At 35.2% G+C, this 25,812-nt stretch overlaps 1 protein-coding gene across 2 annotated transcripts in view; it reads left to right on the top strand.

Moving 5' to 3' along the window:
• The window catches only part of GPHN (gephyrin), a 539,761-nt gene that overhangs the window by 171,594 nt on the left and 342,355 nt on the right, over positions 1-25,812 (top strand). For both annotated transcript variants that reach the window (XM_062181321.1, XM_062181322.1), the window contains exon 3: positions 23,011-23,068. In XM_062181321.1, coding sequence (XP_062037305.1) covers positions 23,011-23,068 — 58 coding nt within the window. The remainder of the gene's footprint in view (positions 1-23,010; positions 23,069-25,812) is intronic.

Raw genomic sequence — 25,812 nt, 5'->3', positions numbered from 1 at the left:
ACTGAAAGAGGAGCATCCGGGACTAGAACCCGGCACCCATATGGGATACCGGCGCCACAGGTGGAGGATTAACCAAGTGAGCCACGATGCCAGCCCAAATAAATAAATAAAATCTTTTTTTAAAAAGAAAAGAACTATAGGTTCTGTAGGTTTTTTTGTGTCTGGATTTTTTCACTTGGTGTATTTTTACAGTGCTTTTGTGTTAAAACATATATCAATACTCAGATTTTAATTGTGAGCAGTTTCCCATTGTTTTAGTGCATTAGTTTGTTTATCTGTTCATTAGTTAATAGATATTGTGTTGTTTCCACCTTTTCGCTAGTTTCTAGTAATGCTGGGTATGAGCATTTCTTTTGATAGTATAAACATTTTATTCTTATTATGATAAACATTTAAGAGTTCTTTATAATGTTGCAACACTATGTTTAACATTTTAAGAAATTCAAATTGTTTTCCAAAGTGACTATACTATTTTACATTCTCATAAGAAATTTGTGAGGAGAAAATAATAGTAATTCACTTTCATTAAATATTCAGTTTGCACTCTTAGAGACTTTAATGTTATAATATATGATAATTATTATACATAAAAGATAGTAATCATAAATAAACTATTCTTGGTTTTTTTTTTAAGATTTACTTATTTATTTGAAAGTCAGAGTTACACACAGAGAGGAGAGGCAGAGAGAGAGAGGTCTTCCATCTGCTGGTTCACTCCCCAGTTGGCTGCAATGGCTGGAGCTGCACTGACCCAAAGCCAGGAGCCTGGAGCTTCTTATGGGTCTCCTACTTGGCTGCAGGGGCCCAAGCACTTGGCCATCTTCCACTGCTTTCCCTGGCCATAGCAGAGAGCCTGATTGGAAGTGGAGCAGCCAGATCTTGAACTAGTGCCCATATGGGATGCTGGCACTGCAGGCGGTGGCTTTACCTACTACGCCACAGCAATGGCCCCTACTCTTGGTTTTAAGACATATGATCAGACAATCAATATTCTTTGTAACCAGTTTGTTTTTCCTTTTATTTATAATTCATATAGTCATGACAGCTTGCTATCTTATTTTTTTTTCTCTTGATTTAGAGTAATTTTCTCTCTTTTTTTAAAAATACTTTTTTAAAAAGATTTATTTATTTGAAAGGCAGAGTTACAGAGAGGTTGATGGAGAGAGAGAGAGAGAGAGAGATCCTCCATCTGCTGGTTCACTCCCCAGATGGCCGCAATGGCCAGAGCTGTACTGATTCGAAACCAGGAACCAGGAACCAGGAGCCAGGAGCCTCTTCTGGGCCTCCCATGAGAATGCTATGGCCCAAGGACTTCGTCCATCTTCTGCTGCTTTCCAGGCCGTAGCAGAGAGCTGCATCAAAGTGGAGCAGCTGGGACACGAACTGACTCCCATATGGAATGCCAGCACTGTAGGTAGTGGCTTTACCTGCTGTGCCACAGCATCGGCCCCTTGAATAATTTTCTTAATTTAGTTAGCGTTTCTATTTTGTAGTCTCCATGAGATATATGACTTGAAGAAAATCCACAGAATAAACTTCTGTTTATATGTGTTTATTGAATAGGTAAGTTATAGCTATAGTTTTCACAATTAAGGTAAGCCATGTTTTCTCCTATTGGAAATTGGAGGCATATTGTTGACCATTGATCCTGAGAACTAGGAATTGGGTTCTATTTTTGAAATCAAAACATTCCCCTTGTTCATCCCTTATCATGTCACCAGGGCTTCTGTCAGACAGCCTTTCTTCATATACCTACGCCCACTCTGTTCCAATAACTGCTTCCTCCGCTACCCCTTCAGTCTTAATTAAAGGCTTTCCATTGTTCCTCACTCTAACAATGCTGTCCTGTCTCTGGTTGGTTTCCCTAAGCCCAGACCAACTGAATTAACAGAAGTTGAGTGTGTCATCTGTTTCATATCATTACCTTAACTAATATAAACAAAGTTGAAACCATTTTGATTATATGATGATGGGATAATGCTTCCCTAATTTGGGGGAAAATTCCTTGGTCTGAATTATCTTGTTTTATTAAACATAGAATCTGATGATCATGGGAACACTAAAATTGTTTAAGGTTGTATTTTGGCAATGATTTTCAGTGTTGAATATCTCAAATTGATCAGTGAAGTACAGAATGCAGGGTCAGTAGGTCCTAATTTAAAATCAAAACCTGAAAACTTTATTAAATGTACTTCTCTGCAGTGGATAATGTGTATAACTCATGTAATAATTGAAGAAATGTGTAAAACCGGCTTTTTATAATGCTACCAATTATTTTCTAAAGTAATTGAATTATATAAATAGTAACAACTTATTTTCTACTAATCTATAAAATTGTTAAAAAAGTAAATGCTATTTTCTTCAGTAATTTTGTTGCACCAAACTCACTTTGTACTACTGTACTCAAGGAGTTAAATTACACTAACTTATTGCCTCCTTTTTTAAAAAAGTAAAATGGCCTTTTGACCTTTGAAGACTTTCTTAGAGAAGTTGTTATAGCTCAGGTGCAGCTATGGGAATATGAATCTTATTAAGAATGAATTATAAAGGTTAGATGGGCTGTTTTTATGTTTCTTTTTTCTGTACTTGTGTGGAACCTTTAAAATATGTTAACAGTGAATATTTGCACTTTAGCCTACAATGCTGTATAATGAAAGTATGCACCCAAATAACATGTTGATTAGTAGAATAGTTGATAGTCTTTGTACTTCATTAGAAGTTAGTAATCTTTGTCTCTGGTTTTGTGTTAGACTTAATGTGGTGGCTTGTGATTTCAGTGTTTAAGAATACGAAGTCATAGAAGTGTAACATATTAGAGATTTAATATTTTGAGAAATTTCGTGGCATTTCTTAATAGGAATATAGTTAACTTGACTTTATATTTGCTTAATATTAATCTGTCAGGGTATAAGTATATAACATGGGTTTTAAATACCTTGCTGTTGCTCTGAACTTATGTCACTAATCTGTTTCTGTGAAATAGTTCAGTCCATCTCACTGTTTGAAGCTTTTTAAAAATGAGCGAGTAGGGTGTGTGTTTTCTGGCAGTAGCTTAAGCCACTGCTTGGGATGCTTTTATCCCATTGTTGGAGTTACAGTTCAAGTCATGCTGCTCAGCTTCTTGCTAATGCATCCTCAAAGGCAGCAGAAAATGTCTCAAGTGCTGGGACCTTGCAACCCACCTGGGAGATCTGGATGGAGTTCGAAGTTCCTGGCTTCAGCCTATCTGTTGTGGGCATTTGGGGAGTTGAACCAGTGGATGGAAAAGTCTCTCTCCCCTTCTGTCTCTGTCTCTGTCTCTTTCTCTCTTTCTATTTGCTCTGCCCTTTAAGTAGATGAAAATAAATATTTTTAAAAAATGAGTGACTCGGCCGGCGCCGTGGCTCAACAGGCTAATCCTCCGCCTTGCGGCGCCGGCACACCGGGTTCTAGTCCCGGTCGGGGCACCGATCCTGTCCCGGTTGCCCCTCTTCCAGGCCAGCTCTCTGCTGTGGCCAGGGAGTGCAGTGGAGGATGGCCCAAGTGCTTGGGCCCTGCACCCCATGGGAGACCAGGAGAAGCACCTGGCTCCTGCCACCGGAACAGCGCGGTGCGCCGGCCGCAGCGCTGCCGCGGCGGCCATTGGAGGGTGAACCAACGGCAAAAGGAAGACCTTTCTCTCTGTCTCTCTCTCACTGTCCACTCTGCCTGTCAAAAATTAAAAAAAAAAAAAAAAATGAGTGACTCACGGATAATAGACATTTCCTTGGAAGTTTTTTGATATGTATCATTTTTTTGACAACATTTCCATGTGGTTTTTTTGTTGAGTAGTAAACTTTATAGAGCTATTTGACTACTGTTATTTTCTGCTAGTCTTTTCAGGTCTTTATGATTTATGGGTTCTGTAATCATCTTACATTTGTGCATGGCTATAATTATTTAGCTACATGTTTTTCAAGAATATAAGAAAATTTCTTAAAAATGTTAAAACTCATGAATATAATCAACCAACATTGTACTGTAAAATGTATCTCTGTGCAGATATTTCCAGTGAAATTTGGAACAGAAAAATCACTAATTTAAATGTATCATGCTGTTAGTCTGTCAAGGGGGATTAAAGACAAATATTAGTTAAAAAGAGAACCTTCAGGTATGATAACAAAAAAATGTTTGCACCAGAGAATTAGCAAGAGAGGTAAAGGATAATCCATTCCAGAACTGACTTTAGGTCCTGACCTTAAAGACGTTCTTCTTAACTATTTGTCACAGTTATAATTAATTAGTATTTGCTCACTTATGTGCTAATATCTCCTTCCCTTTATAATAAATTATAAGAGGGAAAAGATTGTCTGTCTTATTCTATCTTTTATCTAAATCAGAACATGTTGTGTGGCACATGGTAGTATTAGTCAAAAAGTATTTGAATATATACATAAATTTGTACACTTGACTTACAAACTTACTTAAAAAGTATTTATTATGGAGGGCTTGCAGGTTTAGTAGGCATATGATAAATATTAATTTCATTTATTATATAGTCAATATGTAACATCTATCATATCTTTAGTATTTAATATCACATTTCTACTATTCATATTAATCATCTGAAGTAAATGATAGCATTATTTCCATTTCATAAGCAAGCAATGTGGAATTTAGAGTAAATTATTTACTGCAGGGATACATAGGTTTAAGTGATAGATCCTTCGTGGATATGAACCATTTGTTTTTAGAATCTCTTGAATGGTAATATTAATTCTATGCCCAATTCTTAATTAGTAGAAAGATGGCTATAAAAGCAATGTACATGTAATTATCATAAAATCTAAAATATATAAATGAATACTTTTATATTTGCTAAAATAGTAGTCATAAAGAGCATGAAATTGCATAAATCTGGGTTGGGTTCATTTAATTCTGTCATACAAATGAAAACAGAGCAGCCATATTTCTAATTAATTGTGCAAGGCAGGAACAGAAAATGCTGTCAATTAATGAGGAAGCATATACTGTCTCTGAACTACCTAGATTAGTTATTTCCTTGAATGTCCTACAAATATTTGAGTTCAGCTCATTAAATTTTCTATTATTGCCTTAAAACCAATGCAATTAGCAGTGATACGAGAAGTAAAAGGAGATGAAAACAGAGTAGAGGATGATATTTTAGTTGAAAATGGGAATATGTGACTTTCCAGGAAAAGTCATAGAAATATGAAAAAAAATCAGTGGTACATTTTACTTAAATTGTAACCAAGACAGTCTCTTAGAACCAGAGATACTCAGTGTAGAATAAGATTATCTCTTTTGAAGGCATGTGTAAGCATTATCTTAATTATTAATAAAAATATGCACAATAATATATAAAAATTGTATCATACATAACATGAGAGAGGGATATGTAGTTGCCTTTACATAAAGGGACACATAGGAAACTGATAGGGCAATCTAGAGAGCAAGATTTTGTACTATACTTTCCTAACTTGGGAATTTTTTTCTTAACCATGTGAATCTACTGTTTATTTCAAAAAGAAATTTAAATGAAAAATATTAATGATTCCTCAAAACAAGTTTTTTTTCTGTGTGGTAGTGGAAAACTTAATTACTTAAAAAATTTTATTATAATTTTATGTTTCCTGTAATTTTTAAAATCTATTCTGGTCCACTTAAAAATATTTTTAAAGATATATGTATTCTCTTACCTTTTTTTAAAAAGATAGCCATTATTTTGTTCAGTTCTACTGATGAACTGAATTCTTTTTTTTTTTTTTTAAGTTTTATTTATCCATTTGAAAGTCAGTTACACAGAGAGAGAAGGAGAGGCAGAGAAAGAGGTCTTCCATCCGATGGCTCACTCCCCAATTGACCGCAACGGCCGAAGCTGCACCGATCCGAAGCCAGGAGCCAGGAGCCTCCCCCGGGCCTCCCATGTGGGCGCAGGGGCCCAAACACCTGGGGCATCCCCCACTGCCCTCTCTGCCAGAGCAGAGAGCTGGACAGGAAGTAGAACAGCCAGGCCTCAAACTGGCGCCCATATGGAATGCTGGCGCCCCAGGCCAGGGCATTAACCCGCTGTGCCACAGCACTGGCCCCATGAACTGAATTCTTTATTCATCTTTAAGTATATACATGTCACTGCATGAAACTACCAGTGATTATTATAGTTTATATTATATAAAAGTGACATGTTTTATATATATATATATATATATTATCATTTTAGCTTGTACTACCTCTGTACAGTTCTTTATCACCTAGTTTTTAAGAATATTTCATGTTCTTCTTACCCTGCTACTTTATAATCTCACTAATTGAATCATTTTACTTGCTATTCTTGTCTAACACTTAAGATACCCATATCTCATAACAGAATTGTGGGTTCAAGTCCTAGCTCTGCTATGGGTTCCTACTGTGTTCTAATATAGAACTTGGGAGATAGTGGTGATGACTCAGTAATTGGGTTCCTACCATGTACGTGGGATACCTGGATTTAGTTCCTGGCTGTTAGCTTTGGCCTGGCCCGGGCCCAGCCATTGTAGGAGTTTGGGAAATGAACCAGCAGACAAGAGTACTCTCAATCTGTCTCTCATCATCTCTGTGCCTATTAAAAAATTTAGAAAATTCATAATGCATTCCAGTACTTGCATAATTTATCCCCCCCCCCTTTACATACTTATTTATACTAAGCTTCAGCAGTTTCTCTTATTTTGCTACCATCTGTCTTATATATGTACAGTTGCTTCCTTTGTACTTTTGTTTATACTCTCGTTCAGGAATATCTCCCCCTTTTCTCTTTGCCTCCTGTTATGTAACAGAGACCAAAACAACATACTAAAATATTTACATTTTCTACCTTTCAATTCTCCCAATGCCCATCTTGGATAACAAGTAGAGAGGAAAATTGGAGAAGCCAAAATTGTACCAGATTGCTTCATGTAGTAAATGGAAGGCTTTTGAAGGAGGAATTGAAAGTGGAAAGTTAAGGTAAGAGATGAGTGCTAAGTGACTTTTAGAGGAAAGAAGAGAGTCTGCAGCTGAATGAAGTATATGATTCTTGCCTAAGATATGGGCCAAAAGAACTTTTAAGAAATTTGACAATGTGTTAGGAATATACAGTAAAATTCTCCATGTTTCACATATTTTTCACATGTTATTTAAAATTATTTTTCTCATATTTAATCATTTATGTCTATATAAATATTATGTGATTGTAAAATGTATAAGCTATATATGTAACTTTATATATGTTAACACAGACTTTATATGATCTTTATGCTGTGTGTATATGTATATATATTTTGCCTGTCTATAAAGATAATAAACCTGGGGCTGGCCTTATGGCACAGTTGCTGCCTGTGAAACTCCAGCTACTCCTCTTCTGATTCCGCTCCCTGCTACTGTACCTGGGAAAACAGGAAGATCACTCAAGTCCTTGGGCTCCTGTACCCACGTGGGATACCTGGATGGAGTTCCAAGCTCTTGGCTTTGACCTTTCCCAACACTGGCTGTTGCTGCCATTTGGGGAGCAATAGGAAGATAGATCTCTCTCTTTCTCCCATTCCCTGTCTCTCCCTTTCTATACATGCCTTGTGAGTAAATAAGTCTTTTAAAAAATAACAGATTAAAAACTTATTGGCACTAAAAATTATCACTTTGTATTCCTCACAGATTTCGAACAATCCTAGTGTAGAAGTAAAGATAGAAATGTTTGTGGTGAGGAGAACTAAAAAGTTTTAAAGATAATTTAAAAATAATAAAAAGATGAGTTATAACTCAGCTTAGCTGAATTCTCTGCTCTTATTCATGGCAAAGAAAAAAATGTATTCAGATTTATCTACCATATAAAAAACCTCCAGAGTTCATGTTTTTTTCTTTCTTGGTTTAATTTTTATTTTTTATTGAACTAATACATTCGCATGTTTTAAAATGATACTAGTGATACTAAAGTAGCTCATAACAACAATAAAAGCTTACAATATCTTCCTTGCTACTTCCCAGAAACAAGCATTAGCTTTTAGCTTTTTCTTCTGATATTTACATACATATTGCAAGCAGGTTTTTTTTTTTTGCTGTATCAGCATCAGCCATTGTATGTTAACTAATGTGTTAGATTTCTATATCTACCACAACAGATTGCCCCAAACTTAATAACATAACAGAGCTTTATTATCTCACAGTTGCATAGCTCAGAAGGCCCATACAGGATCTCACTAGGCTAAGATCAAGATGTCAGTAGGCTCGCATACTTTTCTGGAGGCTCTTGAGGAGAATCCGTTTTCTTGCTTTTTCCAACTTTTAGAAGCCCTTTTACTCCATCTTCGAAGCCAGCAATATCTGGCAGGTCTAGTTTTCATGCTGCCATCTCTCTGCATATCTTTTTCTATGATTATTTATTTGAAAGAGTTATACTGAGAGTAAAGGGGAGGCAGAGAGAGAGGGGGGAGGGGTCTTCCATCCGCTGGTCCACTCCCCAAATGACAGCAACAGCCAGAGCTGAGCTGATCTGAAGCCAGGAGCCAGGAGCTTCTTCCGGGTCTCCCATGTGGGTGCAGGGGCCCAAGCACTTGGGCCATATTCCACTGCTTCCCCAGGCCATAGCAGAGAGCTGGATTGGAAGTGGAGCATCTGAGACTTGAACCAGAGCCCACATGGGATGCTGGCACTGCAGGTGGTGGCCCCTCTGCATATCTTAATATGTAGAAAACCTTGATCACAAAAGATATCCAAGTGAGCAATAGGCATGTGTAAACCTAGGTGGGATATCACCTAGCAGAATGGCTAAAATTTACAAAAGACTGAATAGTTTATAGGAATGTAGAACAATTGGAAATAACCTATATATTTCATGGAAATGTAAAATGCTATAACTCTCCCTTTCAAATAAATAAAATTAAGTATTTTTTAAATCACAGCAACATGAGTTTTTCTTAAAAAAAGCATATTAACTCAACCATGAAGATACATGATTTCTGAGCATTATATATAAGAATAATTTTTAAATATTTAAGTAAATGCTGTTGGTTTAATACTGTGCTTGATGTGGAAAATAATAACAGAAATCCAAACGTTTATACTCATGCTGTACACAAATAGAAAAGATAGTCAAGCATAGAATTCTGTATTAGTATATATTAGTATATATATTATATATAATATATATATTAATATAGCTAACATTATTAAACTTCTGCTAGGTATAATATATGATGTTTATTTCTAAGGATTTCCTGTACATCTGGTTGGAGGGTGATGAATTCTCTCAGTTTTCTCATGTCTAGGAAGTACTTTTTTCTTTTCAATTCTAAAGGATAGCTTTGCTGGAAATAATATTCTTGGTTGGAGGTTTTTTTTCTTTCATCGCCTTGAATAGTTCATCCTACTCTCTTTATGAGTAGAATTTCTGATAAGGAGTCTGCTGTTAGTCTAATAGATTTTTCTTCATATATAATGACATTTTTCTCTCACTATCTCTAGGATTCTTTTGACCTTAACTTTTTTTTTTTTTTTTTTGACAGGCAGAGTTAGACCGTGAGAGAGAGAGAGAGAGAGAGAGAGAGAGAGAGAGAGAGAGAAGGTCTTCCTTTTCCGTTGGTTCACCCTCCACCCCTCAATGGCCACTGTGGCCGGTGCACCGCACTGATCTAAAGCCAGGAGCCAGGTACTTCCTCCTGGTCTCCCATGCGGTTGCAGGGCCCAAGCACTTGGGCCATCCTCCTCTGCACTCCCGGGCCACAGGAGAGAGTTGGACTGGAAGAGGAGCAACCAGGACAGAATCCGGCGCCCCAACTGGGACTAGAACGCGGAGTGCCAGTGCCGCAGGCGGAGATTAGCGTATTGAGCCACGGCACCGGCCTCTGACCTTAACTTTTGACACTTTGATAGTAATATGCCTTGGAGAATGTCTTTTTTGGTTAAATCTGTTTGGGGTCCTTTGAGCCTTCTCTGTTAAATATGGCTAGAATATTTAGAAGCTTTCTAATGAAATTGAAATTTTTAGCATAATTTAGACAATAGAATCTCCTTGAAAAAAATAATATAAAGGTTACTTAAAGTTTATTAAAGCTGTATTTGATAGCTTTTTAAATAGCATTGCAGGTGACAGCTTCACCTGCAATGGCACAATGCTGGCCCCTAGAAATAATTTTAGAATAATTAGTGTATGTCAGCTTGTGTGTTCCAAAAATTTATTATAAAAATGATTAAAATAGAGATATATTGCTCCTATTGGACAAAAGATTTGCTGAAGAGCCTTGTCGAAGTTCTCATGTTAAGCTCCTGTGACATTATTCCTCAATTCACCAAACAATTCTTAATTTATCATGCTTTATACCTTCTTTGTACTGGAAATACAAACATAACTATTCAAAATATAATCTTTGGCCAGCGCCGTGGCTCAACAGGCTAATCCTCCGCCTTGCGGCGCCGGCACATCAGGTTCTAGTCCCGGTGGTGGCGCCGGATTCTGTCCCAGTTGCCCCTCTTCCAGGCCAGCTCTCTGCTATGGCCCGCGTGCAGTGGAGAATGGCCCAAGTGCTTGGGCCCTGCACCCCATGGGAGACCAGGAGAAGCACCTGGCTCCTGGCTTCGGATCAGTGCGGTGCGCTGGCCGCGGCGGCCATTGGAGGGTGAACCAACAGCAAAAGGAAGACCTTTCTCTCTGTCTCTCTCTCACTGTCCACTCTGCCTGTCAAAAATTAAATAAATAAATAAATAAGAAGTTTAAAAAATATAATCTTTAACTTCATAATCCAGTGGAGGAGGATTTATAAGTCTCTAGATTTATCTGTTAGATAAATGTTGTAATGCAGATGTAAGTCATTGTTAAGTCACAGTAGACTAACTGCTTATCTCTGTTTTTAAAACATGGGTAAGTCGTCTGAAAGCTATGTTTTAATCTTGAAGGGTAATTAGAAATTTGTGGAATGAAAAAGACCTTTCAGAATAGGAGTAATATAAAGACATAAAGGCAAGAGATTGTCTGGAGCATTTATGAAACTACTGATAATGGAGTGTGGCAAGAACAAAAAGTTTATGAAAAGGCAAGATAAGAAATGTACCCTAGAATCAGATTTATAAAAGGCATTGTCTTATCAAACTTCTTAAGGCATTAATGTATTACTTAAATGTTATATGATGAAATTACAAAAGTAGCATTTACAAAAATCATCTTGAGAAGCTGTGATGAAAATATTATTTAAAATGTGGGTAGAAAGTAAAAATGGAGGATAAGTTATGGCATGTAGAAATATGGTTCAATCACTAACTGCTATAGGGACTGAGAGAGAGGAACACTTCCAGAAAAGATTTCCGTAGTTCTGATATGAGCTACTGGATCAATTAATATTTCCCGTAACAAAATTGAGGGAAACTGGTAGGGAGACAGTTATGAGTAGGAATGTAAAATGAAAACATTTCTGAGTAACCCGGAATTACCTTTAAATATTACTTTTCCTAAATGAACTTTTGCTAAAATATTTTTTTCTGGAGTAATTTCTCTAAAGCAATAACCATTACCTAGAAAATTTTTAATTTTTATTTTAATGCCATAATTTTACTCAAAAATGTCATTTGATTGAAAGTCTATTAATAGAATTTATAATAAGAAAATCAGTATATTTGCACACTTATTATTCACAGTAACTTAAGAGATCCAAGCACAGTCATGTTTCAGTTGAAAAAGTTGGTAACATAAAAACAATATGTTGCACATTCTACAGGGTAGATGGTAATATTGAGATTGCCAAAAATGTCAATATTTTTAAAAGATTGAATTCATACAAAATATCTTACCAGAACACAGTGAAATGAAGCTAAAAATAAACAAGAGAGAACCTTTCTCTCTGTCTCTCACACTGTCCACTCTGCTTGTCAAAAAAATAAATAAATAAATAAACAAGAGAGAAAGTAGAAATCACAGTATATGGAAATTAAGCAGTCCACTTTTCACTAGTGAGTTAAAGAAAAAAATCACAAGAATAATTTTAAAATATCTTTGTTTTTTAAAGATTTATTTATTTATTTGAAAGAGTTGTACAATAGAGAAGGAGAGGCGCGGGGGGCGGGGAGAGGGGTCTTCCATCCACTAGTTCATTCCCCAGTTGGCTGCAACGGCCAGAACTGCACCGATCCAAAGCCAGGAGCCAAGAGTTTCCTCTGGGTTTCCCACGTGGGTGCAGGGGCCCAAGGGCTTGGGCCATCTTCTACTGCTTTCCCAGGCCATAGCAGAGAGCTGGGTCAGAGGTGGAGCAGCTGGGACTGGAACTGGTGCCCATATAGGATGCTGGCACTGTAGGCAGTGGCATTACCCACCATGCCACAGCGCCAGCCCCTAAAAATATCTTGAGACAAATGAAAAAAAATCGCAATGTATCAGAATTTGCTGGATGCAATAAATGCAGTGCTCATCAGGAAATTCACATGTATACATTAAACAGAAAGAAGCATTTCCAATAAATAATCTATCCTTATACCTTGATGTAGTGGAAAAAGTGAGAAATTCAAAGTTAACAAATGGAGAGCCATGTAGAAGCTTTTTTGCATATATTTTAGAAGTTAAATTGGTATCAGCTCAAACTCAATCATTAGAAATTTAGACTATTAAAGATGTTCCTTATCATAACCATAAAGAGATTATCTAAAAGATATACATAAATGGAAAAGAGGTGGGACTTAAAATGACTCACAAAATGGAAAAAATAAGACAACTGAACACAGAAAGCAGTAATGGAAGATAGGCGAGTGAGAGTAATAAAGCTCATAGAGCAAATAAATGAAGTAAAAAATATTAAAAAATGGAAACAATGAAATCCTAAATTGATCTTTGAGAACATCAACCAGATTGACAAACTTAATTGATTGACTTAAGAAAACACAACAAAGATGTAAAAGCTAAAATCAGAAATGAAAGTGCATGGGAATATTACTAACAATACAGACGTAAAAAGGATTATATGGGGGCCTGTGCTGTGGTGTAGAGATTTAAGCCTCCACCTGCCGTGCCAGCATCCCATATGGAAACTGGTTTATTCCCTGCTGCTCCACTTCTGATCCAGGTCCTTGCTAGTGCACCTAAGAAAGCAGCATAAGATGTCCCTAATATTTGGACCCCTGGACGCACTTGAGAGACCCAGAAGAAGCTCCTGTCTCTTGGCTTCTGCCTGGCCTGCCCCTAGCTTTTGTGGCCATTTGAGGGGTGAACTAACAGATGGAAGAACTCTCTTTCTCGCCTTACTCTCTCTCTCTCTCTCTCTCTCTCTCTTTCTCTCTGTATTTTCTGCCTTTCAAATAAATAGATCTTTTTTTTTTTTTTTTAGGAAAGGGATTATAAAACAACAAATAAAATAACCTAGAGAAAATGGCCAAAATTTAGGAAATTTCAGTAGACCTATAGGTGAAGCAGTTGATCAGTAATCAGAAACCTTTCAATAAAGAAAAGTGTTAGACCAGCTCCTTTATTGGTGAATTAAGCCAAATATTTCAAGAATGATGAACATCAATCTTTTCTAAACTCTTCTAAAACATAGAAGACATGGGAATACTTCCTAACTCATTCTGTTAGACTGACATTATTTTGCCACCAAAGCCAGTTAAGGGCATCACAAAGGTACATACCAATATCCTTTATGAATATATTATGGAATCTTCAAAAAGTTCATGACAGATATATATTATGAAAAAAACTACTCTTGGATTTAAAATTTTTTGCATTAAAATATCTTTTAATTTCATTTTTCAGTGAACTTCTATAAGCTGCCTTGTAAATACAAAAATAGTAGCAAATTGATCAATCAGCATATTTAAAAAATTATACACTCAAGCATCTTAGAAATTCTCTCCTAGAAAGACAGAGAGATAGAGGGGTCTTCCATCTGCCAGTTCACTCCTCAAATGGCCACAGTGGCCAGAACTGGGCCAATCCAAAGCCAGGGGCCAGGAGCTTCCTTTGGGTGCAGGAGCCCAAGGGCTTGAACCATCTTCCACAGCTTTGTCAGGCACATTAGTAGAGAGCTGGATCAGAAGTGGTGCAGCTGGGAATCGAACAGGTGCCCATATGCGATGCTGGTACTTCAGGCAGCGGCTCCAATAAATAAATCTTAAAAAAAAAAAAAAATCAATAGCGTTTGTATACACACGCACTGCCACGGCTGAGAAAGAATTTCTAAGATCAATCTCTCAGAATAGCTACCCCTCCCCCCCAAAAAACCCCAAATACCTTAAAATAAATTTAACCAAGATGTCAAAGATCTCTGATGAGAATTACAAAACAATAAAGAAAGAAGTAGAAGACACAAAAGAATATAAATATCTTCCATGTTCATGAATTGGAAGAATCAATATCATCAAAATGTCCACACTGCCAAAAGCAATATACAGATTCAATGTAACACCAATGAATATACTAAGGACATTTGATGCTGAAATTCATATGGAAACACAAGCAATCTTATACAACAAAAACAAAGCTGGAGGCATCACAATACCAGATGTCAAGATATACTACAGTGTATTTACGATCAAATCAGCCTGGTACCGGCCCAAAAACAGATGGATAGACCAATGGAACAGAATAGAACCTCCACAAATCAACCCATGCATCTCCAACCAACTTATCTTTGACAAAGGAGCTAAAATCAATCCCTAGAGCAAGGACAGTCTCTTCAACAAATGGTGCTAGGAAAACCGAATCTCCACATGCAGAAGTATGAAGGAAGACCCCTATCTTACACTTTGTACAAAAATCCATTCAAAATGGATCAACAACCCAAGTCTATGACCCAGTACCATCAAATTACTAGAGAACATTGCGGAAACTCTGTGGGACATTGGCATAGACAATGGTTCTTGGAAAACAACTCAGAGGCACAGGCAATCTAAGCCAAAATTGGCAAATGGGATTACATCAAATTAAGAAACTTCTGCACTGCAAAAGAAGCATTCAGCAAAGTGAAGAGGCAAACTGTTATTTGCAAACTATGCAGCTGATAAAAGATTAGTATCCAGAATATATAACGAGTTCAAGAAACTAAACAACAACAAAATAAACAACCCAGGGAAGAAATGGGCAACAGATTTGAACAGGCATTTTTCAAAAGAGGAAATCCAAGTGGCCAATAGACACATGAAAAAATAATCAAGAACACTAGGCATCAGGGAATTGCAAATCAGAACTTCAATGAGATTTCACTTCATCCCTGTTAGACTGGCTTTCATGAAGAAATCAACAAACAGCAAATTCTGGTGAGGATGTGGGGAAAAGGTATGCTAATCCACCGTTGGTGGGAATGTAAATTGGTACAGCCCCTGTGGAAGACAGTATGGAGATACCTCAGAAATCTGAATATAGATTTACAATATGACCCAGCCATCCCACTCTTGGGAGTTTACCCAAGGAATATGATATCAGTATAAGAAAAAGTTATCTATACCCCCATTTTTTTTATTATAGTTCAGTTCACAATAGCTAAGATATGGAGTCAACCCAAATATCTGTCAACTTAGACTGGATAATAAAATGATGGGATATGTACACCATGCAGTACTACACAGCAATTAAAAAAAAAGTGAAATCCTGTTGTTTGTAACAAAATGGATGAAATTGGAAAACATCATACTTAGTCAATTAAGCAAATCCCAAAAGGACCAATACCATATGTTCTCCTTGATCTGTGATAACTAATAGAGCACCTGAAAGGTAATCTATAGAAGTGAAATTGATACTTTGTGAAATAATGACTTTGAATAGCTCTTGTCTCAACTGTTGAAGAACAATTTTTTATACTGTTTGTTGAACTCTTTACTTTGTATAGAGTTAATCTTATGTGTATAAAGTTAATTGAAAATAGATCTTAGTAAAAATACGAATGAATAGGAGAGGGAGGAGGAAGAAGGGTGGGAGTATGGGTGGGAGGGCAGGTGTGGTGGGAAGAATCACTGTGTTCCTAATGTATTTATGAAATGCATGAAGTTTTATAAACATTAAATAAAAGGTTTCTGGGGAAAATTTAAAAGCTTACACATGACAAAAGTGGGAATTTACTAAGAATGCAAGGGTGGTTCCATGCAAGAAAAACAATTACTATAATACATTATGTTAAGAGATAGAATAAAAATGATCGTATCATTTGAAACACACAAAAAGCATTTGAGAAAACCCAGCAGTTTTTCAAATACACTGAAAACTAGTAATAGAGGAAATTCTTTAGCATGCTAAAAAGTATCCGTGAAACACTCACTGCTAATTTCATACTCAGTGGTATAAAATTAAAAGCTTTCTCTTCAAATAACTAACAAGACACTCACCTTCACTGCTGCTGTTGAACATAATGATAGCAGTTTTCGCAAGAGCAATTAGACAGTAAAAAAAAAGGGCATCTGAATTGGAAAGGGAAGGTATAAAACTGTCTTTTCATAGAAAATAACATGACATATATATATATATAAAATAAAATCTACAGCAAAGTTACCAAAGCTAATACATTTTTTAAAAAAATTGCAAAATACAAAGTCCACCCACATCATTTTTAAAAATATGACTATAATAATATATTTGAAAAGGAAGTAAAAAGAACTTCAATTAAAACAACATCTAAAAAATAAAATCCTTAGGAATAAATTTGACCCAGGTTATGAATGAATTGTACATTGAAAATTCCAAAGCATTGATGAAAAGATTAAAGAAGACCTGAAGAAGTGAATAGGCATCCCATGTTCGTGGAATGAAAAGACTTTATGTTTTCAAATTGTCAGTAGCATCCAGAGTGATCTACATAGACAATATATTCTCTGTTAAAATTCTAGCAACCATTTTTGGTGGATGCTGAAAGTTCTGTGAAATTGTGACATGTCCTTGTCAAAATAATTTTGTAAAAGGGTAATAGTGATAGACTCATACTTCCCATTTTCAAAATTTACTACAGACCTTGCAGTAACAAAACAGTGTGTTACTGGCATAAAAATAAAACTGTAGACCAATGTAATATAATTTAAGAGGGAGAAATGAAGATACACCTCTATGGACAATGGATTTTCAACAAAGGTTCCAACTCCAAATGTGACAACTTTGGGAAAAGAATAGCTCCCTTTGCAAATCCCAAGATAGCTGTATTTCATTTGTAAAAGAAGAAATCCATTCCTCAGTCCTATAAGTAATTAAAGCTTAACTGATAAATAACATAATAATTAAAACCATAAAAATTCCTAGAAGAAAACATAAGGATAAATCTTCTTCACCTTGAATTTGGCAGTAAATTCTTATGCTGTATGACAATAACATCAGCTACTAAGAAAAATATAGACAAATTGGAATTCTTCAAAATTTAATATGTTTTTACATTAAAGCTTATTGTTAAGTAAGAGATAAATAGAAAACTTTTGGATATTATTTATATCTGATAATGTCTTGAAATTTGAAATATAGAAAGAACTTCTAAACTCAGATAATCCGATTTAAAAATAGTAAGACTTCAAGAGTTATTTCTACACAGTTATACAAATGGCCAGTATGCACATGAAAACATCCTCAACATTATTAATCATTAAGGAAATGTAGATCCAAAACACAATGAGATACTGATTCATACCCACTAGAATGACCATAAAAATTAGTGAAAACAAGTAGTTGGGAATATACAAAATTGGATCCTTATTATATTGCTCATAGGAATACATAATGACGTAGGTAATCGTAGAGACTAATTTGCTTGTTTCCTCAGTAACTGGAAGGTAGAATGACCAAGCAGTTTTTCCTCCTAGATGTATGCTCAAAAGAATTAAAAAGAGAGATTCAAACAGATGGCTGTATGCCAAGGTTTATTGCAGCATTATTCATAACATCCAAAAGAAAAAGCTACCCAAATATCACTAAATGTGAATGGATAAATAAATGTGGTATATGTGCACTGGAATTTATTCGATCATAAAAGGGAGTAAAGTCCGGTGCCACGGCTCACTTGGCTAATCCTACACCTGCGGCACCCACACCCCAGGTTCTAGTCCCAGTTGGGGTGCCGGATTCTGTCCTGGTTGCTCCTCTTCCAGTCCAGCTTTCTGCCGTGGCCCCGGGAGGGCAGTGGAGGATGGCCCAAGTGCTTGGGCCCTGCACCCGCATGGGAGACCAGGAGGAAGCACCTGGCTCCTGGCTTTGGATTGGCCCAGTGCACCAGCCGTAGCAGCCATTTGGAGGGTGAACCAACGGAAAAAAGGAAGACCTCTCTCTCTCTCTCTCTCTCTCTCTCTCTCTCTCTCTCTCACTGTCTAACTCTGCCTGTCAAAAAGAAAAAGAAAAAAATAAATAAAAGGGTGTAAAGCTTTGTCATATGCTACAACATGAATGGACCTTGAAAACAACTGGGCTTAGTGAAATAAACAAGCACAGTGTAACGCTGTTTACTAGATGAAATGTCTAGAATAAGCAAATTCAGGGCAACAGAAAGTACGTTAGATGTTAATAGGGGCTAGGTTGTGGGGACAATTGGAGTTATTGCTTAATGTTACAGTTGTTGTTTTGGGTATGCAAATGTGTTGGGAAATAGATAGTAATAATGTAGAATATTGTGAATGTAATTTCTGCCATTGAATTGCAATGTAAAATAATCAGGGACTGGCGATGTGGGCCAGCAGATGAAGCTGCAGCCTGCGATGCCAGCATCCTACATTCGATGCCAGCATCCCATATTCAAGCTCTGGTTCGAGTCCTGTCTGCTCCATTTTCAATCCAGTTCTCTGCTAATGTGTCTAGGAAAGCAAGGAAGATGATCCAACTGTTTAGCTTCCTGCCTCCCACATGAGAGACCCCACTGGATTTTCTTCTGGCTCCTGGCTCCTTGCTTCTGGCTTCAGGCTGGCCCAGCCCTGGCCACTGCAGCCATTTGGAGAATGAACCAGTACCTTTCAAAAGTTGAATAATTTTTAAAATTATTAAAATACAAATTTATTACATGTTTTTCCAATATAAAATGTAAAGGAAAACAAAGATCAAATATTGATAAATATGAAGTGTTTTTTTTTTTTTACTTTAATTGTATTGTACTGTCTTATGGATCTATCTTCATGCTTAGTACCACATTGTCTTGACTGCTCTCACTTTTTAGCAACTTGAAATCAGGAAGTGGGAGTCCTCTTACTTTGTTGTTTATAAGGTTGCTTGTTCTGTGTTCCTTGAATTTCCCTATGAGTTTTAGAATCCTCATCAATTTTTCTTTTTTTTAAGACTGATTGATTGGAAAAGCAGAGGAACAGAGACAGAGAGAGACCTTCCATCCTCTGATTCACTCCTCAGATGGCCACAACAGCTGAGGCTGGGTCAGGCCGAAGCCAGGAGCCAGGAACTCTTTAGGTCTCACATCTATGTGGCAGGGACTCAAGTACTTGAGCCAGCATCTGTTCCTTCCAAGACATATTAGTAGGGAGCTGGATCAGAAGCAGAGAAGCCTGAAATTGAACAGCACCATGCCCAACCTGGAACAAAATTCTTAAGCCCTGCTTTCTCCTAGTTATGAGACTTTTGAAAAATTACTTGTCTCATTTTTTCCAAAACCATTGTTATAGATTTTTAAGTAAGAAAATACATGTAAAATATGACATGATGCTTAACACATGGTAAATGCTAAGTACAGATTTAGCGTACCTAATCCAAAAAAATCTGAAACCAGAAGTTCTCCAAAATCTTAAATATTTTGAGTACTGCAGCATGACACCACAAGTGGAAGATTCCATACCTGGTTTTGTGACATAGCAATCAAAGTGCAGACACAGTTAAAATGTATAAAATTACCTATATATAGTTCATATGAAACCTAAATTATTTGAGTCCCATCCCCAATGTATCTCATCATGTATAGGCATATATTCCAAAACCAACAAACATAATACAAAACACTGTTCTTCTCAATCATTTTTTTATAAAGTATATTCAATCTGTGTACTGCTTAGGCTTAGTATTGCTACTGTTAATACCACTGTCACTGCCAGTGCAATAATATTTTTATGCATTGGCTAGAGTAAAATAAAATTCTTCCTTCAGAGTATACTCTTTCTTCATCAGTGAGAATGAATTTGTAATGGCAAAGAAAATTTTAATGTGTAGTGAATCATTTTATTATCTAAGCCTGAGTATAGTGATTATGGAATCTTGATAGTTTATTAAACTTACAGATATTTGAAATCTATGTTCAATGGTACCATGAAAATAGAAATGTAATTTTCAGAAATAAATTCAAAGGTCAAAACTATGAGTTCATAAAGTTACCATTATTTTAGTTGTAATCAGTCAATAGAACTTTTATCTTCTTTCCCAGTTCTGTGTTTAGTATAAGGTAGAAGCTGTGCAGGTTTATTCGATTTCTATCCATTTGATCATCTAGTTATGCTGTTACTTCTTTAGCAAAATATTCATATGTATACTTTGTATATCCCATATTCCATTTTAATACAAGTAGAAATATATAAAGCCAAATAGAGGGCTTTAACCCACATTTTTAACAGCCAAATCCATTGTTTTGGTTTGAAGTTGATGCAAGAATACTAGTCTGGGGGCCAGCCTGGTACTATAGCAGATTAATTTGCCTTCTGTGACCCAAGCATCCCAAATGGGCACTGATTCCTGTCCTGGCTGTTCCATTTCCAATCCAGCTCCCTGCTAATGTACCTGGGAAAGCAGCAGAAGATGGCCCAAGTGCTTGGGCCCCTGCACCCACATGGGAGACCTGGATTTAGGGAGTGAAACAGTGGATGGAAGATCTCTCTCTCTCTCTCTCTCTCTCTCTCTACTTCTCTCTGTGTAACTGCTTTTCAAATTAATTAATTAATTTAAAAAAGTATTAATCTGGACACCTACTTTCCCGTACTCTTCCCAGAACTGGATTCCAGTAAAGTAGTATTTGAAGTACTTATTAGCATTAATCAAGGTAAAAAAATAAGTTATTTATTGAAGTAGAATTAAAGTTTATTGTAACAACTTTGTTGTTATTTTTCTAACAAACAAACTGTTTCTGTAATCTACTATTCCATTTTTGTAACAATTGTTGTAGACTGCTTTAATTATAACAAATTTATTTTACAGTGATAGGTAATTTTTGGATTTTTTATTTTGAATAAATTTCAAACTTTCTGAATTTCAGTTCTAGAGTTTTCAGTAGTATTTTGGCTCTGATGTCTTCATTGATATCCCACCAATCTTAACTTCTAGTTGAGTAGCTTTTATAATTGAAAGTTTAGCAAAATTTTATTGTCAATTTTAAACTTCTTTTAAGTTAAACTTATGTAAGTTTACATTTTAGTAACTTGTAGTGCTATTCTTTTACTATTTATCTTACTATATTCTTGTTTACTACATCAATAGTATAATTTATCTGAAGTGAATTAAAATTTCTTAATCTATGCACTTTTTGATCATAAAACTTTAGGTATATGAAACAGTGCTTAAATAAACATGAATAATAGGTTCATTACCCAGAATAAATGGTAATAAATATTAGGAAGTTTAAATGTAATTTCATTTAATAATAATCTTTTGCTTGGATTTATTTATTTTTAAAAGATAAAATATATTATATTTGGGGGAGAAGATATCCTAATGATTCTGGAATATTTAAGTGGCTTGTGTATGATATTCATTAGCAGGTGCATTAGCAGGAAGCTAGATCTGAAGTGAAGCAGTCAGGAATTGAACTGGTACTCATATCGGATGCCAGCATTTAAGGCAGGGCTTAACTTGCTGTGCCATAATGCTAGCCACAAGTAACTATAATATAAAAAGAAAAAGAATATGAAAATTACTTTAGTAATTCATCATTTTTCATGAACTTTTTGAAGCCCCTTGTTTCCTGGTTCCTTTAAAACCCAGTATATCCAGAATGTTTTTGAACATGTAATCAGTTGTTTGAAATTTTTCTTCTTTTCATACTGATTATTCACAATTTGATATATATTTTATACCTGTGGATATTTCTTTTAAGTCCTTTAGTTACAAGTGTTTTCCATCAAAAAAAAGTACTGAATGTCCATCTTTTAAAAAAAAATTTGTTATTATTTGAAAGGCAGAGTTACAGGGACACAGAGACAGAGGACACACAGATCTTCCATCCACAGAAATCAGTTCTGAAATGACCGCAATGACCAGGAGCCAATAAGCTTCATCCAGGTCTTCCACAAAGTTGCAAGGGCCCAAGCACTTGGGGCATCTTCCACTGCTTTCCCAGGCACATTAACATGAAGCTGGATACAAAGTGGAGCAGCGTACACGAGCTAGCATCCCACAGGCGGCAGTTTAACCTGCTATGCCACAATGCTGACTCCCTGGAAGTCTACCTTAATTTCCTTTTTTTTTTTTTTTTAATAATAGAGACATTTGCAAGAATTAGATAACATTGGCATGACTGGCATATGGTATTATATAAATCATAATTACTATCTTCAATATATTTGGAACAGGTAAACACATTATGTAATATCATTGTCTTGCAGCAAAGAAAATCCTAGGGATTAAATTATAACCTCCAAATTCTTTTCTATTCCCTTGGACAGTGCTAGATAAACACATATCTGAGTCCCTATTTATTTTTTAGAAGATGCAAAAATCAATATTGGTTCATAAATAACGACAAATACATCACTCTGCTACTTGCTATTAAAAACAGGATAAATGGGGATATGTGGACTCACTACTTTTTGCCCAATTTTTTGTAAATCTAAAACTACTCTTAAAAAGTACTTTTAAAAATGATGTCTGCTATTGATTCCTGATTAGTTTAGATAGAATCCAATAGGAAAAATGACATGTTCAGTAAGAGAATCAATAAGAGAAGTCTAGTTGTATTTAAAAATGTAATGTTTCCTTTTTCAGTAGTCATTCATTATCTATTTCTTTTAAGCTAATAAATGGAAACTTAAGTACAAAATGGTTGTTTTCTACCCACGGTTATTGGGGTGGGCATTGGGAAATTATTGGTGGCACTCTGGTGCAAGTAGAGAAAAATTTCCTTAATTTTTTCATACACTGTTGCTGGTTTTGAGAATATCTTCTTCTCCTAATTTCAGGTTGGGTGGGACTATATCAGCATACAAGATAGTACCAGACGAAATAGAAGAAATCAAGGTATGGTATGGCAATTTTCACCTTTACAACAACAGTATCCTCAAGGGGAAATGAGGGAAGAGTTGCTTTTTCTTTAAATTATTGAATTTGGGAGTGTGTTAGGACATCATTTATTTCTTGGTAATCCTATTTGAATTAAAAGTATATATATGCCAGGTAATCTTCGTCAGATTTTACCTGCCATTTGTAATGCATTTCAGAGAAATTTATCAGGATAATCAAAAAGGAACACTTTTGTATGCAGTTCATTAAAATCTACACAACAAAGCAGTCTATATATAAGCATTAATGTGCCTATTGGATATTCTTTTCATATCATTGCAATTCCTTTTCCTTGAATGCCTTTACTAATTATAAGCAATATCAGTCTTTTAATAAATTGAAAAACATTGTTGACCTGCATTTCTGTCCAATCTGTTGAGCTAAATCTTGCCCAAAGTGTGAAGATTAGAGGTGAAGGCATTATCACTCGTATGCTTGTGGAGATGGGATATGTAAGATGATTTGTCCATATACCAGAGCATCATAGGTAGTTCCTTTAGTAAGATCAGTAAGGCCAAAAAATTAGAAAACATACATTTTAGAAACTTCAAAAAAATAGTTGACATGGCATTTCTAAAAAGTTATTGAATGCAATATCTCTAGTGTATCAAGGAAAATTTATTAACGAATAATTTAATGAAATGCATTTTATTTACAAACTGCATCTGTTTCTCTGTACCTGAGAGTATATTAAGGTCAAGAAGAGTAGCAAAGTATAAGAGTCTATTAAGGTCAAGAAGAGTAGCAAAGTATAATAAAAATTTTATATTTGCCATATTAAAAAAAGGTTTCAGAAAGATTTGGAAAATAGAATTAAAAAATAATGCACATTTTTTGTGAACTTTTTAAAAGCCCTTACTCTCTGGTTCCTTAAAAAACCTAGTATGGGAATTATAATTAAAATTTACCTTAGAGTAGATGAAGAATCGATCTTACTGAACATTACTACGTTTTTTTTTTCTCCTGCTTTTTACTAAGTTCATTCAACTAGCATAGCATGTTGCTTCAGTGCCTTAAGAACTGAATTTACTATCTATTTCATAGAAAGAAAGTTAATAATTAGATAATAGTTGTCAAGGATGAACAATACTGTTATTATTAACATGTAAAGATAATAAATTATTGAGCTTGATTTGATTAAGCTCAATATCAAGTTCAGTAAATTCAAGTCTTAATAAATCTTAATTTACTTACATGTTTTTAAATTGGTTAAATCAGTTGATTATTGTTAATACAACATATTATTCACTTCAGTGTGTCAGTTATGGCCAACATCAAGAATTAATACCATAATTATATTCTGGCATCAAGATTTTCAGCAGATTAAATCCAATTTAATGTAAATTCATAAAATATTTTAGTTGGAAGGAAATTTAGGTCTAATCCAAATCTCTCATTTTTCAGGTGAGGAAATAGAAATGAATAAAGATGAACTTTTGAATTATTTGTGGTTCAGTAATTACTTCTGAAAATATAATCATTTATTGTTAGAGGAAGAGAAAAAAGGGAGTGTACTACTTCTTGAAATACATTTTATGATTCTGCAAAATTGAATTCTAGAAATCTTAAGCAGTGAATAAATATATGTGTATAGAATGATACATTTATATAAAGGATGTAAATTTTAAATTCATTTTAAAAGTATTGTCTTAAAATATGATTAAAATATGTTAAGTGAAAAGATAAATAGTGATTCCTATAGAAATATTAGGAGTCTTCAAAGTTTGTAGAAAACAAATATTATCAAAAAGCTATGCATTTTTTATACCAAAGTAAACATGTCATTTACTTCCATTTTTCATGAACTTCTTGAAGTACCTTCATCCATAGGAAATACATCTTTTTAAGAGATAAATTCATCAAATTGGTGATCTATGCAGATGGCAGAGACATCTGGGAAAGCATGCCTATGAGATTATGTAGCCACAGATCATAGGAAATAAAATGAAGACTGTAAAATGGAGGTCTGGAGGTGTATCTCTTTGCCATTATAAGAAGTTCAGATTTTATCTTAAAAACTATAGAGTGCTATTATGTGATTTTAAGAAAGAAAACAACATAATCAGCTTATTAATTTTTATTTTGTTTTTATTTTGAGTGAAAAAAATTATTTCAATGGAGAATAAAAGCTTCTCACTGGAAGGAAAGAGGCAAGATGGTAAGGGATGTAGACATGAGATGATTAAAACCTGAACTCAACAGTGGCAGAGAGCCTCGAGGAAAAAAAAAGTCTTACTTCAGATGGTAGAATCAACAATACTTGATGACTTACTGAATGATTAGTGGAAGTTAGAGAGGTTAACTCTAGTTTCTGGGTTAGAAGATTGAGTAGAAAATCTTGCTGCAAACTTAGAGAGGATATAATGGGGAAGTAATACAATTGAAAGGAAATAGGGTGCATTTTGCACTTGTTTAATTTGAGGTCCCTCTTAGATAATCAAATGTCCAATAAGTCATTGATAGAACACTCTGAACAGAAATATTATCTAAAGATTTATATGGGATTTTCATCATTCATTAATTAGTTGATGCCATGCTAATGAATAGAGTTACATGGAAAACTGTTTAAACTGAAGATGAAGCCCTGAACCAGAGGGTTCTTAAACCAGAGGGTTAATATATTCTTTAATTAGAAGAAATGTCTATACTTTAATAATAACTTTTCTTTAAGGGGTATTATTTTTCATCATGTATTTTTAAAT

The sequence above is a fragment of the Lepus europaeus genome, chromosome 22 (assembly GCF_033115175.1).
Source record: "Lepus europaeus isolate LE1 chromosome 22, mLepTim1.pri, whole genome shotgun sequence".
NCBI classification, from domain to species: domain Eukaryota; kingdom Metazoa; phylum Chordata; class Mammalia; order Lagomorpha; family Leporidae; genus Lepus; species Lepus europaeus.
The sequence above is the reverse complement of the archived record's forward strand: the minus strand, read 5'-3'. Positions and strand labels throughout refer to the sequence as shown.